We start from the raw sequence: 13,761 nt of genomic DNA, 5'->3' as shown, positions 1-13,761 counted from the left end.
GATTAAAGGGTCAGTAATTTGAGAAGGATAAGTATCAACTCGATTTAAAGAGGCGACTTGAGTTCTGAGAGATTCCCTGTCATGGTAAAAAGATAAGTCCGTTGGAACTATTTCTTCCACTAAAGGTTCGCGTAAAGGTTCAGAGGATTCTTTGTTTCTGGAAGAAAACCTTTGAGAATGGGAACCTCCAGTTCTAGAAGAAGGGCAGAACTAGAAGAAGGTGTGAGTGAACTACCACCACGGACAGATCCTAAACTACGGAGTCTACCACCACCACCTCTTCTGTGCCTAACGGGAGCATTGGGAAAGCTGTCTAAAATAGGAGTTCTTCTAGGGTTAGGGTTCGGAGAAGCCATGACAAAGAAGATTGAAGTGAAGAAGAAGTGAATAAAAGTTTTGAAAAATTAAAGTGTTCAATACGCTTTAAATGGTAGAAGACAAAGATGGAAGTTATATTTATACTAATGAATGACCGTCAGAAGGAAAGAGTATAGTGATGGGAAGTCCATAATAATGATAACTGATATTTCGTGGACAGGGAAGCCGAAAAGAAAGCCTAAGAAAGTGCTGTACAATTGTATGACCAATAAGAGAATGACACGTGTCCAGCGCATTAAATGAAAGTAATAAGTGAAGCGTCAAACTCTGTCAGAGCATTAATGGTGACAAAATTCTCCCTTTAATGAATTCCACTTCCCAAATATTCAAACTGATGAATAAATGGAAAGTGGGGGGACTATCTGTATTGGGAAAAATTATATTTATGTATATGGCGACGTGTCATGACATATAGACTGGTCAAACAGTCAAAGAAATAAGGTTGGTTAACAGATACGAGCAACAGCAGATACGAGCAACAATAGATACGAGTAAATTAAATGGAGGGGGTGCGAGCAGCCATACAAGTAATTCAACGCTCGTACCTATTCTAGACATTTAAAACTCAAACATAGTGAAGAATCAAAGGAATGAATCTGACAGCAAAAAGGAGCCCAGATACAGCATTTAATGAGTATTAATTATTGGAAACGTTAGAAAATATGTATTTAATGTATACTCCCTCCGGTCCAAAATAAGTGATTTTTTGGCCTTTTTCTTGTGGTCCAAAATAAGTGATTTTTCCAGATTTCAAGAATGGATTAATTATTTTTTTCCTACATTGTCCTTGAAGTAAATGATGTTGGAATATGTGTTAGGAGTGTTTATGTGAGATAGTAAAGGTTAATATGGTCAATTCCATTGCTAATTAATGCTAAAAGGTGAATTTCTTAATTTGCGTGAAAACATCCAAAAAATCACTTATTTTGGACCGGAGGGAGAATGATTGTATAACGTAACATTTAAAGTTATTAATTGCCCATAATAGCATTATTATGACAAAGGTAAGGCTCGTATCCCAAAAGAGCTATAAAAAGGGAAGAAACAAACAATTGTAGGGGGAGGTGACTATTGGAATATACTTTGATTTACCAGCTTTCATACTTGGCTATTCTAAAATTTCTTTCTTTATTTACTTTTTCGATTATTAGTAACCCGATTCTTCTAATTTCTAGCTTTGACTAAAAAACTTATTTTTTAGTTAAACACTAGGGTCATTGACTTGAGTTCAAACAGGATCAACGGCAATCCACCCTTTCTACGTGCTGACACAGATCGCTTTGCAAACTGGACAAGTAGTATTACTTACCTTTCACTTGCCAATAATAAACTTACAGGATCGATACCCTCTTCGATATGCAATCTAGATGAGCTTCAGTTTCTTGATATGTCAAACAACTCCATAAATAGCAAAATACCTCCATGTATATTCCAAAAGCTAGCTGATCGTCTCGTAGTGTTGAATATAGGGAGAAACAAACTAAGTGGCATTATTCCTGATACATTCCCGCTAAATTGCAAGTTGAGAACTTTAGAACTCAGCAACAATATCTTAGAAGGAAAGTTTCCAAGATCATTACAAAGATGTGAATTTTTGGAGGTTTTGGATATTGGAAATAACATGATTAGAAGTAAATTTCCATGCATGTTGAAGAAATTTTCCAATTTGCATGTCCTAGTCTTGAGGTCAAACAAGTTCCATGGGAATCTCCAGTGTCCTATTGCTGATCAAACGTGGTCAACGCTTCAAATTGTGGATCTTGCTTCCAATAATTTCAGTGGAGCTCTGCTACCACAATACTTCTCGAACTTAGAAGGCATGACGCGAAGCAGTGTCAATCCGGAGCCAGAGCGCCAGTACTTGGATGTTAAATATAGCAACATATATTATCAAGTCAGGGTGACATTAACTTTCAAAGGTCTTTCAATGGAAACTGTAAAAATTCTTGTAGTTTTTACATCCATTGATTTCTCTTGCAACAACTTTCAAGGGGCGATACCTGAGATATTGGGAAATCTCAAATCACTTCACCATCTTAACTTCTCACACAATGCTTTGACAGGAAGAATACCAAAGTCCGTTGGAAAGTTGACGCAGCTTGAATCCTTAGATTTCTCAGTTAACCAGTTAAGTGGAAGAATTCCAGATGAGCTTGTAGGTCTCACATTCCTTTCTGTCTTGAACCTTCGAAGGGAACACGGGGTTGTGCAATTTTCCTTTAAAGAAAACATGCAGTGACACCAAAGTACTGAGTGAATTGCCACAACCTAGCAGCCACTCTGATCATGAAATAGTTGACGAGAAATATATAAGTTTTCCCTTGGGATCTTCTGTGAGTTTTGGCACTGTAATTTTTGCATAGCCGAAGATATAATGAGCTCGTTGATAGACTTCTTTTCAGAATTTTGGGTCAGCACAAAATGAGTGGAACGAATAAAAGTCGAAGGAGGTCAAGGTAAGTTAAGGTTTGCTGTAGAACAAAAGGCTAGTAAAGTTGCTGCAGTATGATTATTAGCATTTAAGTTCAATGTTTTACATTCTGTGTTCTTGGATAAACCTGCATGTTGTTAAGGTTTGGAGGAGTTCATAATACTCTATTTTTTTCTTTGTTTTCTGTGGACCGGATGTGTTCCTTAAGATTTATTCTGTGTGAAATTAGTGCCTGTTGAATGTTTTTAGGAAAGTGTATTTGAAGTTTGAATCTAAAGAATAATTTTCAGAATATTGGGATGACAATGTGGTTATCATTTTTCAGTTATTAGGATTCCTACCAAATAAACAACTTCTTTACTTTATTCTGATTTTGTTAGCTAGCTGTTTAGAAAGAAAGGTTAAGAAATAACACCTGCTGAAAGTTTTGTTACTGAAGTAATGAAGTAGCAAGCTAGATCAAAATCTTAGTTTTTTTTTAATTTATATAACCTCAAATTATTTATTGTTTATGAAAAGTTGAAGATCGTTGTTTCAAATATCAGTTCAGTTTAACTAATTAAGCCATGCCAATCTGCAGGTTATTGTGAATAGTGCATAATGAGTTGAAATTCTAGGAACCAAGCACTATTAAATCGAACAAAAATGGGACAGAATACACAGATTTTAGGTGCAATAGAGATTAATTTTTAGTCAAATTCATTCAACCACCTACAGATTAAGTATTACCCTTTTGACTGTGTACTGATGACTGAATAAACATACAGGTTTAAACTTTAAGGGAAAGTGCTGGTTAAACATAAGTTGAAGAATAGATATGCTCAAATGCCTTATTTTTGTATTCTTCACCTCATCTCTGGCAAATGTATGATTCTAAAAGCAGTTCTAATAGTGGTTTTGATAATTCAATCTTTTGTGTGTTTTTTTTTTCTCCACATCAATCACAATTTTTTTGGAGATGTGAACCTGATTATATTCAGGTAATGGAATTAATCCAATCATTTAACAGGCTTCCAGTTCATAGCTGAATTGTCTTACTGACAGCCAAACTAAGGCAGGAATGCTTAACCTGTTAAAATACACTGATAGTAAATTTTACACTGTCAGCGCGTATAAGTTTAATCCTTCACTGATAGTAAGTTTTATCCTAGTTGAAAGTGGAGCGTTAGGTGTTTCCAGGGTTATATTCAGATTTAATTTCCCTGGAAATATGGCAGCTAATCTAACTATCTGAGCATTCTAACTCAAAGTATGAGTGTTCCATTCTATTTGCTCTACCCTGCTCTAGGTGAAGTAGCAATGAAATATAATGTTATGACTTCGACTATCAGAAAATTCAAACAGGCTAAAATCCATCAAACGAGTAGCTGAATGATTGGCTTTGGGTGGCAACTTCTAAAATGTCTGGAAATCAGTTGGTCCATTTCCCGTTATTGTTGTTCTGCTAGTTTTAAGGTGTTACTCCTACATTGTGACAGAATCAACATTTTGCTGTCCTTCTATAACTGATTCAATTTTTTAAGACGACTAATATTCTGAATCGGAGGGAGTAGTATTTACTCAGGGGTGAAAGGAGGATAATATAAGTGATAGAATTAAAATAGTTTGGGAGCAATACATGGTATTTATGTGATTTGCATGTAATATGTATTATTACTGTCATTTCGATTCAAGAAAACCATTATTTCCACTACCTAATTAAGAATAATTAAGTTTCATGCATGACACTCCTTTAGGTTGACTTGCTCACGCACAAATCAAGTCAACAGAAAACTACAGAGAGTAAACCAAATATAGGAATTTGTCTTAAGTTAGAGACTAAGGACTAAAGAAGAGAAAAAACAGAAACATCAACTTTGTTCAGACTTTAAAATGTCTGAAGTAGGAAAAATTGGTGATGCTGTCTTGACTTTTTGAAAAATCAGCAACTGCTTGCATTTGGTTGCTTCTTCCTTATCTTTTGCTTCATATTTCTTTGCGAGTGCCGGCCAAGATTATATGTCACCTCCTGATTCCATTTATAGATTCCATTTATATAAAAGTTTATCATTAAAATTCATTACTACACTTCATATTATTGCCTCACTATGAAAATAGCACTCTTGCTACAACTTTTTTTCATCACCACACTAGTGGTATTTCTGATCAGTATTAATATTTCAGTAGTATATGGCCAATGTTTGGGGGATCAAAAAGCCTTGTTGCTTAAACTCAAGAATAGCCTTACGTTCGATTCTTCTTTGTCAACCAAACTAGTCAGGTGGGATCAAAACACTGATTGTTGCCAGTGGCCAGGTGTAAGTTGTGATCAGGAAGGTCATGTGCTTGTTCTGGAACTGGACGACGAAACAATTTCTGGTGGAGTTGAGAACTCAACCAGTCTATTTGATCTTAAGTATCTTGAAAAGCTGAATTTGGCTTATAATTACTTGTACTCTACTCAAATACCAAAAGAAATTTATCAGCTTCACAAACTTGAAGTACCTGAATTTGTCATATGCTGGTTTTGAGGGGCAGATTCCAATGGAATTGTCAAGATTGACAAAGTTAGTGTTCCTTGACCTTTCTAGCATCAAGTTAAAGCTTGAGAGCCCAGATCTAAAATCATTGGTTGGAAACCTATCAAATCTTAGAGAACTTTATCTTAACGGCGTGAACATTTCATTGAAATGGGAGTGGTTGGTGCTCGGCTTTATCTTCATCTCTCCCTCAGTTAACAGTGTTAAGCATGATAGGTTGTAACATTTCAGGCCCTCTTGATCCCGCCCTTCTAAATCTTCGTTTCCTTGAAATCATTCATCTCGATTATAACATGTTATCCACTGTAGTTCCAGAATTTCTAGCAAATTTTACAAAATTGACAACCCTCAGTCTCAGTAAGTGCAACTTGCGAGGTGTATTTCCAAGTAAAATCTTTCAAATACCAACTTTACAGGAGCTTGATTTATATGATGCCTCACTGGAATATTACCTGAATTTCCGAGGGAAGGTTCATTAAGGGATGTAGACCTTAGCTACACGAGTTTCACCGGTTCACTTCCAGATTCAATTTTTAACCTCACAACCTTAACCAAGATTGACGTACGTTCATGCAATCTTAGTGGACATATTCCATTAGCAGTGGAAAATCTCACAAACCTAGCTTATTTAGACTTGTCATTGAACAGTTTTACTGGTTTAATCCCAATGTTTCATAAGGCAAAGAAGCTCTATTACATTGACCTTTCTCATAACAATCTAACAGGTCCACTTTCTTTTGCTCATTTTGAAGGCCTTTTAGACCTTGGTTATCTAAAGTTGGAAAAGAATTCCATTAGTGGGACAGTTCCATCATTTCTCCTTTCCCTCCCTTCATTGCATGTACTTCAACTTCAGAATAATCACTTCAGTGGAGAAGTCCATGAATTTGCTAATGCATCCTCTTCCGTTCTGGAAACACTTGATTTGAGCAATAACCATCTAAATGGATCGATCCCTCGGTCTATTTTCAAACTCAAAAGGCTTTCAGAACTAATACTTTTGTCCAACTCGTTTGGCGGGAGCATTAGTATAGAAGTGATCAAGGGGCTTCCTAGATTAACCGTGCTTGATCTTTCTTACAACAACTTGAGAGTTGATGTACAGGACAGTAATTCGACATCCTTTCACTTTCCCCAATTGAGAGTACTTAGATTGGCCTCATGCAAATTGGCGAAGTTTCTGGATCTTAAAAACGAGTAGAGGATGTCAGAATTAGACCTTTCAGTCAACAACATTCAAGGGGAAATACCAAGGTGGATTTGGAGAGTAGGGAATGAAGATCTGTTTCATTTGAATCTTTCTTACAATCTCTTGGATTCTCTTGAAAAACCGTACCCCATATCTACCACTCTTAAGGTCATTGACTTGCATTCCAACAGTATCAAAGGGGATTCCCCGTCCTCTCTACTTATCTTGTCTACTTTTCACTTGCCAATAATAGATTTACCGGATCAATACCCTTTACCATATGCAATCTAGATCAGCTTTTACTCCTCAATATGTCAAACAACTCCTTAAACAACAAAATACCTCCATGTCTATTCCAAAAAGTTGACTCTTTTAAGGTACTAAATCTAGATAGAAACAATCTAAGTGGAAGTATTCCTGATACATTTCCGCTGAGTTGCAGTTCACAAATTTTAGACCTCAGCAGCAATATTTTAGAAGGAAAAGTTCCGAGATCCTTGGAAAGATGTGCAGTTTTGAAGGTTTTGGATGTTGGAAACAACAAGATTAGAGATACATTCCCATGCATTTTGGCGAAATTACCTAGTTTGCATGTCTTAATTTTAAGGTCGAATGAGTTCCATGGGAATCTCCAGTGTCCTATAGCTAATCAAACATGGCCAAGGCTTTAAATTGTAGATATTTCTTCCAATAATTTCAGGGGAGCTCTGATACCACAATACTTCTCGAACTGGGAAGGCATGATGCAAAGTAGCAATCCAAAGCCCAAGCACCAGTACTTGAATGTCGAACATTTAAACATATATTATCAAGCTAGAGTGACTGTAGTTCTCAAAGGTCAGGAGATGGAGATTGTGAATATTCTTGAAGTTTTTACATCGATTGATACCTCAAGGGGTGATACCTCAAGTATTAGGAGATCTCAAATTGCTATACCTTCTTAATTTATCACATAATGCTTTGACAGGAAGAATACCACAGGCCCTGGGAAAGTTGAGTCAGCTTGAGTCCTTAGATCTTTCAGTTAACCAGTTAAGTGGGAGGATTCCGGATGAGCTTGTAGGTCTCACATTCCTTTCATTCTTGAACCTATCTTTTAATCAACTTTCTGGTAGGATTCCAAGAGGCAATCAATTTCAGTCGTTCTCAGTAGATTCCATTGAAGGGAATACGGGGTTGTGCGATTTTCCTTTAAAGAAAACGTGCAGTGATACCAACGTGAATGGATTGTTACAACCTAACAACCATTCCGAACATGAAATTGATGGGAAGTATATAAGTTTTGCCTTGGGATCTTCTGTGAGTTTTAGCATCATAATCTGGCTTCTTTTGCATAGCCGAAGATATAATGAGTTCATTGATAGACTTCTTTTCAGAATTTTTTGTCAGCACAAAAAGAGTGGCAGGATTAAAAAACAAAGGAGGTCAAGATAAGTATAACTATAAAAGCTTTAAAGATTACTTTTACATTCTTTTTGAAGGAGTTTATAATACTTTGTTCTATATTGTTTTTCCTTTCCTCTACATGGACTTAGTTCCTACTGAGGAATTGTGAATTTAAGGAATAATTTTCAGAGGATTGTGATGATGACGTGTTTATCATTTTTCAGTTATTTGGCTTCTGTAAAACAAACTAGCTCTTTTACTTTATTCTGATTTTGCTAGCTAGCTGCTTAAAAAGAAAGGTTAACAAATAATACTTGCTGAAAGTTTTGTTATTGAAGAAATGAAGTACCAAAGCTACTCAGATCAAAGCTAAGGAAATGGAAACATTAAGACAGAAAATCTACAGAACTGCAACATGAATATCCTATAAAGAGGAATATTGTACAAACTGAGGGGATTTCAAGGATATTTACAGGATATCTTGCACTCACTTTTCACTCACAAGTCACAACCAGACGCCTTCTCTAAAATTCCACTAATTTCCATATACAAATATAATCCTGTAATGTGTAAACCAATAGATGTATGTGTCTCAGGGCGCCAAATGAAATGCCAATGTTGGGAAGAGTGGTTTGAGAATTGATGTAACATGTTATAAATTAATTGTTACTCCTCGCGCTCCATTGACAATACCAGTTGGTATTGTTTCTTGTGGAGAATCTGAGCCATGCCAACCATGTCTTGTGGGATCATATTTCTCGCCATCGCCCCAAAGGGCATAGGCTTCTTCTCCATGTACCGCGTCATCTCCAATCATTAGCTGCTCATCTGACATTCTTAATGGGATAAACAACCTTATCGCGAGTAGTATTATTGTCGTTGCAACTATGTTCCAACCAATGATAAAGAGAGCTGCAACTATTTGCTTAAGGAAAAGCATTCCACCACTTCCACCATAAAATGCACCCCTTGTGTTACTTACTGGAAGAATAATACTACAAAGAGTTGGTTCTGCTAGAAGACCAGTTAATAAACCGCCTAAAAGTCCTGCTACAGCGTGTGTGTGAAACACAGCCAATGTATCATCCACCTGTTATTATACAACAACGAAGATATTAAACTTATTGCGTAAAAGAAATTGCATACTGTCATGTTATGATTTAAAAAATTAACTATTTGGTAAACGTCCATAATAAGTGGGATTAGCAACTAGTAAAATAAGACAGCCAACCTGCTACAACAGTTTAAGATACACTAATTGGGTAAAATTTCTTTACATTGTACTGTATATAAGCTAAATCCTATTTCACATGTGTCTGCGCATAAACTTTTATCATTAGACTATGACTAATTAACATTCTCTTTTACCTCATTTATCACTAAAGATGATAAGTTAATATAATTTGACGTAAATATCAGGTGTGAACAAGTTTCTTCCAATGTTCATAATTGATTAAATCATTGGACCGGCAAGTAAACGAAGTGGGGTATTGGGGGGTGTTGTTATACTACAGATTTTGCTTGTGTACCTAACAAAAAAAGCAAGTTGTTCATAGAGGTGGAGCTAAGATTTTTAGTTTATGTATTTTTTACCATAATCCTTTCTATGTACCAGGTTCTAAATAGTCTATTTATACATATTCAATGAATTTATTAACATAAATACAAAATTTGAGCAAAAGTTTAGGTTTTGCCGAACTCGTAGCTATAAGGCTGGCTTTGCCCTGTTCACACGTGAAGTACTTAATTAGTGCTGACCTACTTTTCTCCTTCATTCGAGTATGACATGGTAAGAGTCGTAGGAACAGGGGAAGGTTGGATAGCAACTTATTTTGACATAAAAACTTTTCAATTTCAACAACCATATATGAATACAATTACCAACTCTAAGACAAGTCTTTATTTGTTTATTTTAAATTTTTTTTCTATGCCAAGTCTTTAGAATGGAATGTTAATAAAGTACAATATATAGTACCTGCTGTAGAAAAGTGGACTTTTTGTGGAGGATCATCATTGAGAACCATGGAATGCTACCTGAAAGTATTCCCATTACTATGGCTGCCCAAGCTTGCACCACTCCTACATCAATAAGCAATAATAACAACATGTTATAATAGCTTAGTTATCATTTTTATCAGGATACCAATTAATCTAATCATAGAGATACAATTCTAATTACCTCACGTTATTGCGTGTAAATATCATTTAATTTATACTGTTAGTGTTGGAAAATTGCTATTGAGTCGGGTCCTCCATAAGGGGTGCTAATTAGCTTGTTAACCCATTAGCTAGTCCTCCTTCTAAAATCCTAGTACGAGCATATATAAGTTGAAAGGGACGCTTTTCACTATACTAGAGACGGCTAGGGTTAGATTCTCTGCATTCATCGAAGGGATTTTTAGGTTGTGGAAACAAGGGATTTCATCTGTCTTGTGAGGATTCCCAGCGACCAGTAATTCGTGTCGTGGTTACTACAGAAGATCCGCTTCCACAAGGAGAAATCGGTGAGTCTCTTAACTAGCATTTACGAGCTAAATACTTCAGTTAGTGCATAGAACTTGAACTCGTCTTTTTTTAGCAACATAAGGAATTGAAATTACCTGCTCCAGGAGTTACACAAGCGAGGCCAGTCATCATACCCTGAACAGCTCCAATGACTGATGGTTTGCCAAAGTAAAAAACATCAAGGGTTGTCCAAACAAGAAGACTAGTAGCTGCTGAAATATTTGTGTTTAAAACAGCTAAAGGAGCAGCTACATTTGCAGCATTAGGTGCTCCTCCATTGAAACCTGACCAACCCATCCAAAGTAGCCCCGCTCCTGCAAGCATAAGCAACACATTGTTTGGTGGAAACCTTTCCCTATCACTCTTCAATCTTGGCCCAACCTGAGATCAATATATCCAACCATTTGAGTAAGATAACTAAAAGAAGATTAAGAAAGAACAATAACAAACAAACAACAATAACAACAAATCCAGTGATTTCCCACAAATGAGGTCTACGGAGGGTATAATATACGCAGTCTTACCCCTACCCTAGAAGGCAGAGAAACTGCTTCTGATAGACCCTCGGCCGGAGAAATGACGTAAAAGAGTAATGGCAAGAAAGAACAATAACACTAATTGGTAAATTTTGGAACTTCAAAAGTCTATAAGAGTCTATTCTTCCACATATATAAATGTTGGAGGAACATACATAGGAAACAAGAATAAGAGGAGGAGCCGATTTTGAGTTGAACATAATCAATTGCTTTCAGTTCGAACCATGTATACTTATATACAATTTTTTTATTAAAGTGTACACATATAATAGATCATGCCAGTGGTGGATGGAGATCAACAGGCTGAACTGAAGCATTTTCGGAGATATGTATGTAAAAATTCCCTAAAATTACAAAAAATAACAAATTTTGAACATATTATTATCAAAATTAAATGTAATGAGTTTAGTAGTAGAACCTAAAATTGAACTCATCAAATATAATCTCTGAATCCGCCTCTGAGTCATTCCCACTCATAATAAACTAATCACTCCGACAATGAACAAATTGACTTTAATTTTTGGATCTATTTCTCTCAAGAAAGTGTAATAACATGGTAAAACAGAGTTTTATAGAAGGAATCAAGGAAAGAAAAGACAGAAAAATACCCAATAAGCAGCAGTGAATCCAGAAATTCCAGCAGAGAGATGAATAACATAGCCACCAGAATAATCAATAACACCCCAATGATAAAGAAAACCACCACCCCAAAGGCTAAAAGCTCCAACCGTATAGCAAAAAATAAGCCAAAGAGGAACAAAAGCCATCCAAGCTTTAATATTCATACGACCAAGAACAGAACCAGCTAATAAAATCATGGTAATTGCAGCAAAAGTGAAATGAAAATAAACATGTGCAGCCATAGGATAAAAAGGTTCAAGCATAGGAGATTCAATATTCCCATTGCTATAATAGTGTGTTGTCTCAGGTACTCTTGCACGTCCGATTAAGTACTTTTGGCCTAAAGCAGGAGCGCCTTTTGCCCAAAAGGGTAAAAGCTTATCGCCAAAGGCGATACGATAGCCAACTAAAACCCAACAGATGAGAACAGCTGCAAATGCGTAAAGAGCCATGAAAGCTGAGTTAACTGCCCATTTTTTCTTTACTATGCTAGCGTAAAGGATGACGAGGCCGGGCATACTTTGAAGGCCGACAAGGGTAGCAGCGGTCATTTGCCACGCGTTGTCGCCTTTGTTTAGCCATGGCGGTACTGCAGGTAAGTCTGTTTGATAAGCTCCTGGTAAGGACATGGCTTTAGTTTCAGAGAGGCCAAAATAATTCTTGATCAAATAGATGCGGTTTATGTCTTTTCTTCTGTTTTATATAGTATGGTATTCAATGTGTTGTTAAGTGGAGAAACTAGAGTTGACCAAGCTTACACTTGTTGTTCATAAGTTTCTTTATATTATTAGGCTACTCAAATTATCTTACAATAACGTGTAGAGTACTAATTGTTTTTATATCAATTTAATATTATAATAATAATAATAATAATAATAATAATAAAAATAATAATAATAATAATAATTATAATAATAACAACAACAACAACAACTTGTTATATTTGATTAAATTGCACGATGGTAAAAAATATGTTACGTTTGTTAGTGTATATAATTTTAATTCATTAGGACATAGAAAAATGATGGGTAAGTAACTAGAGTAATTAAGTAGCCTTTCGATCCAGGAGCAAATTAGAGTATATATAGTTTAAGCTGCCAATAATAGTGTTTAAATTTTTTATATTATCATCAGATTAAGTTAACATTTTCATTTTCCTTGAGTCGAGTGTATTTTGTCTATTTTTCCAAGGTAAGTGTAAGGTCTGTATTATTAGTGCAAATGGAAATGTATTTGTACACGTGACTTATTTAATAGATAGACAATTAGTTAGTTAGTTAGGGTGGTTACTAGCTGTTAGTGAGCTGTCATTAGTGGAAGTAGTTAGTCTGTATATACGCTTTGCTACAGTAGCTTTGCAATGGAACAGTTTCATTTCTCAAATCCCTTTCTCTCTTCTCTTCTCCAGCTTCTCTCTAATGGCTTCCATGGATGAACACTGTTCTCATCCACAATCTAACATGGTATCAGAGCAGCCGATGCTGTGTATTCACGCAATTTGATTTCATTTTTCCAGGCTCAAATTCCTCAATCCTCTTCGCACAAATCTTTACTTTTTTCATTTTCGAGGTTTTTTTGTAGTGAAACAATGGTGACTGACTCGACGACTGAGGAGCAGACACTTGCATACACACACCCTCTATACCTTGGACCTTCTGATACTCCCAGCGTAGTATTGATTCCGATTAAGCTTACCGGATCTGAAAACTATGGGCTTTGGAGTCGAACGATGAAGATCGCTCTTTTGGGGAAGAGGAAGCTAGGGTTCGTGAATGGTACTTGTACCAAGGAGAATTGTAACTCGGAATTGAATGAGCAATGGGAGACTTGTAATGCTATTGTACTCTCATGGTTGATGAACAATGTATCCACCGAGCTTTTGAGTGGAATTGCTTATGCGACGAATGCTCATCTGGTTTGGGAGGATCTGAGAGAGAGAGATTCGATAAGGTCAATCGCATGCGCATCTTCCATCTACACAGAGCCATCAACACTCTATCTCAGGGTACTAACTCTGTATCCACTTATTTCACGAAATTGAAGAGTTTGTGGAATGAATATGATGCTATGGTACCAACTCCCAATTCCAAAGACTATGTGGATCATATGCAGCAACAAAGATTGTTGTAGTTTCTTAGTGGTTTAAATGATTCATATGATGCAGCAATGAGGGAAATTCTGCTGAAAACTAGTGTT

The 13,761-nt window shown here is 36.2% G+C and overlaps 2 protein-coding genes across 2 annotated transcripts; one reads left to right on the top strand and one right to left on the bottom strand.

Annotated features, from left to right (window-relative positions):
• On the top strand, positions 514–8,194 carry LOC109233781 (receptor-like protein 12). Its single transcript, XM_019399644.1, has 10 exons — positions 514–569; positions 1,615–2,613; positions 2,742–2,834; positions 3,854–3,944; positions 5,098–5,312; positions 5,380–5,487; positions 5,794–6,437; positions 7,196–7,426; positions 7,485–7,816; positions 8,183–8,194. The coding sequence occupies exons 1-10, from the start codon at positions 514–516 to the stop codon at positions 8,192–8,194; spliced, it is 2,781 nt and encodes a 926-aa protein (XP_019255189.1).
• Positions 8,218–12,275, bottom strand: LOC109233456 (ammonium transporter 2). Its single transcript, XM_019399333.1, has 4 exons — positions 11,553–12,275; positions 10,504–10,789; positions 9,879–9,982; positions 8,218–8,993 (listed from the first exon to the last, which is right to left on the bottom strand). The coding sequence occupies exons 1-4, from the start codon at positions 12,192–12,194 to the stop codon at positions 8,556–8,558; spliced, it is 1,470 nt and encodes a 489-aa protein (XP_019254878.1). The 5' UTR covers positions 12,195–12,275; the 3' UTR covers positions 8,218–8,555.

This window comes from Nicotiana attenuata, chromosome 10 (assembly GCF_001879085.1).
Source record: "Nicotiana attenuata strain UT chromosome 10, NIATTr2, whole genome shotgun sequence".
Lineage (NCBI taxonomy): Eukaryota > Viridiplantae > Streptophyta > Magnoliopsida > Solanales > Solanaceae > Nicotiana > Nicotiana attenuata.
This window is presented reverse-complemented; position numbering and strand designations above follow the sequence as displayed.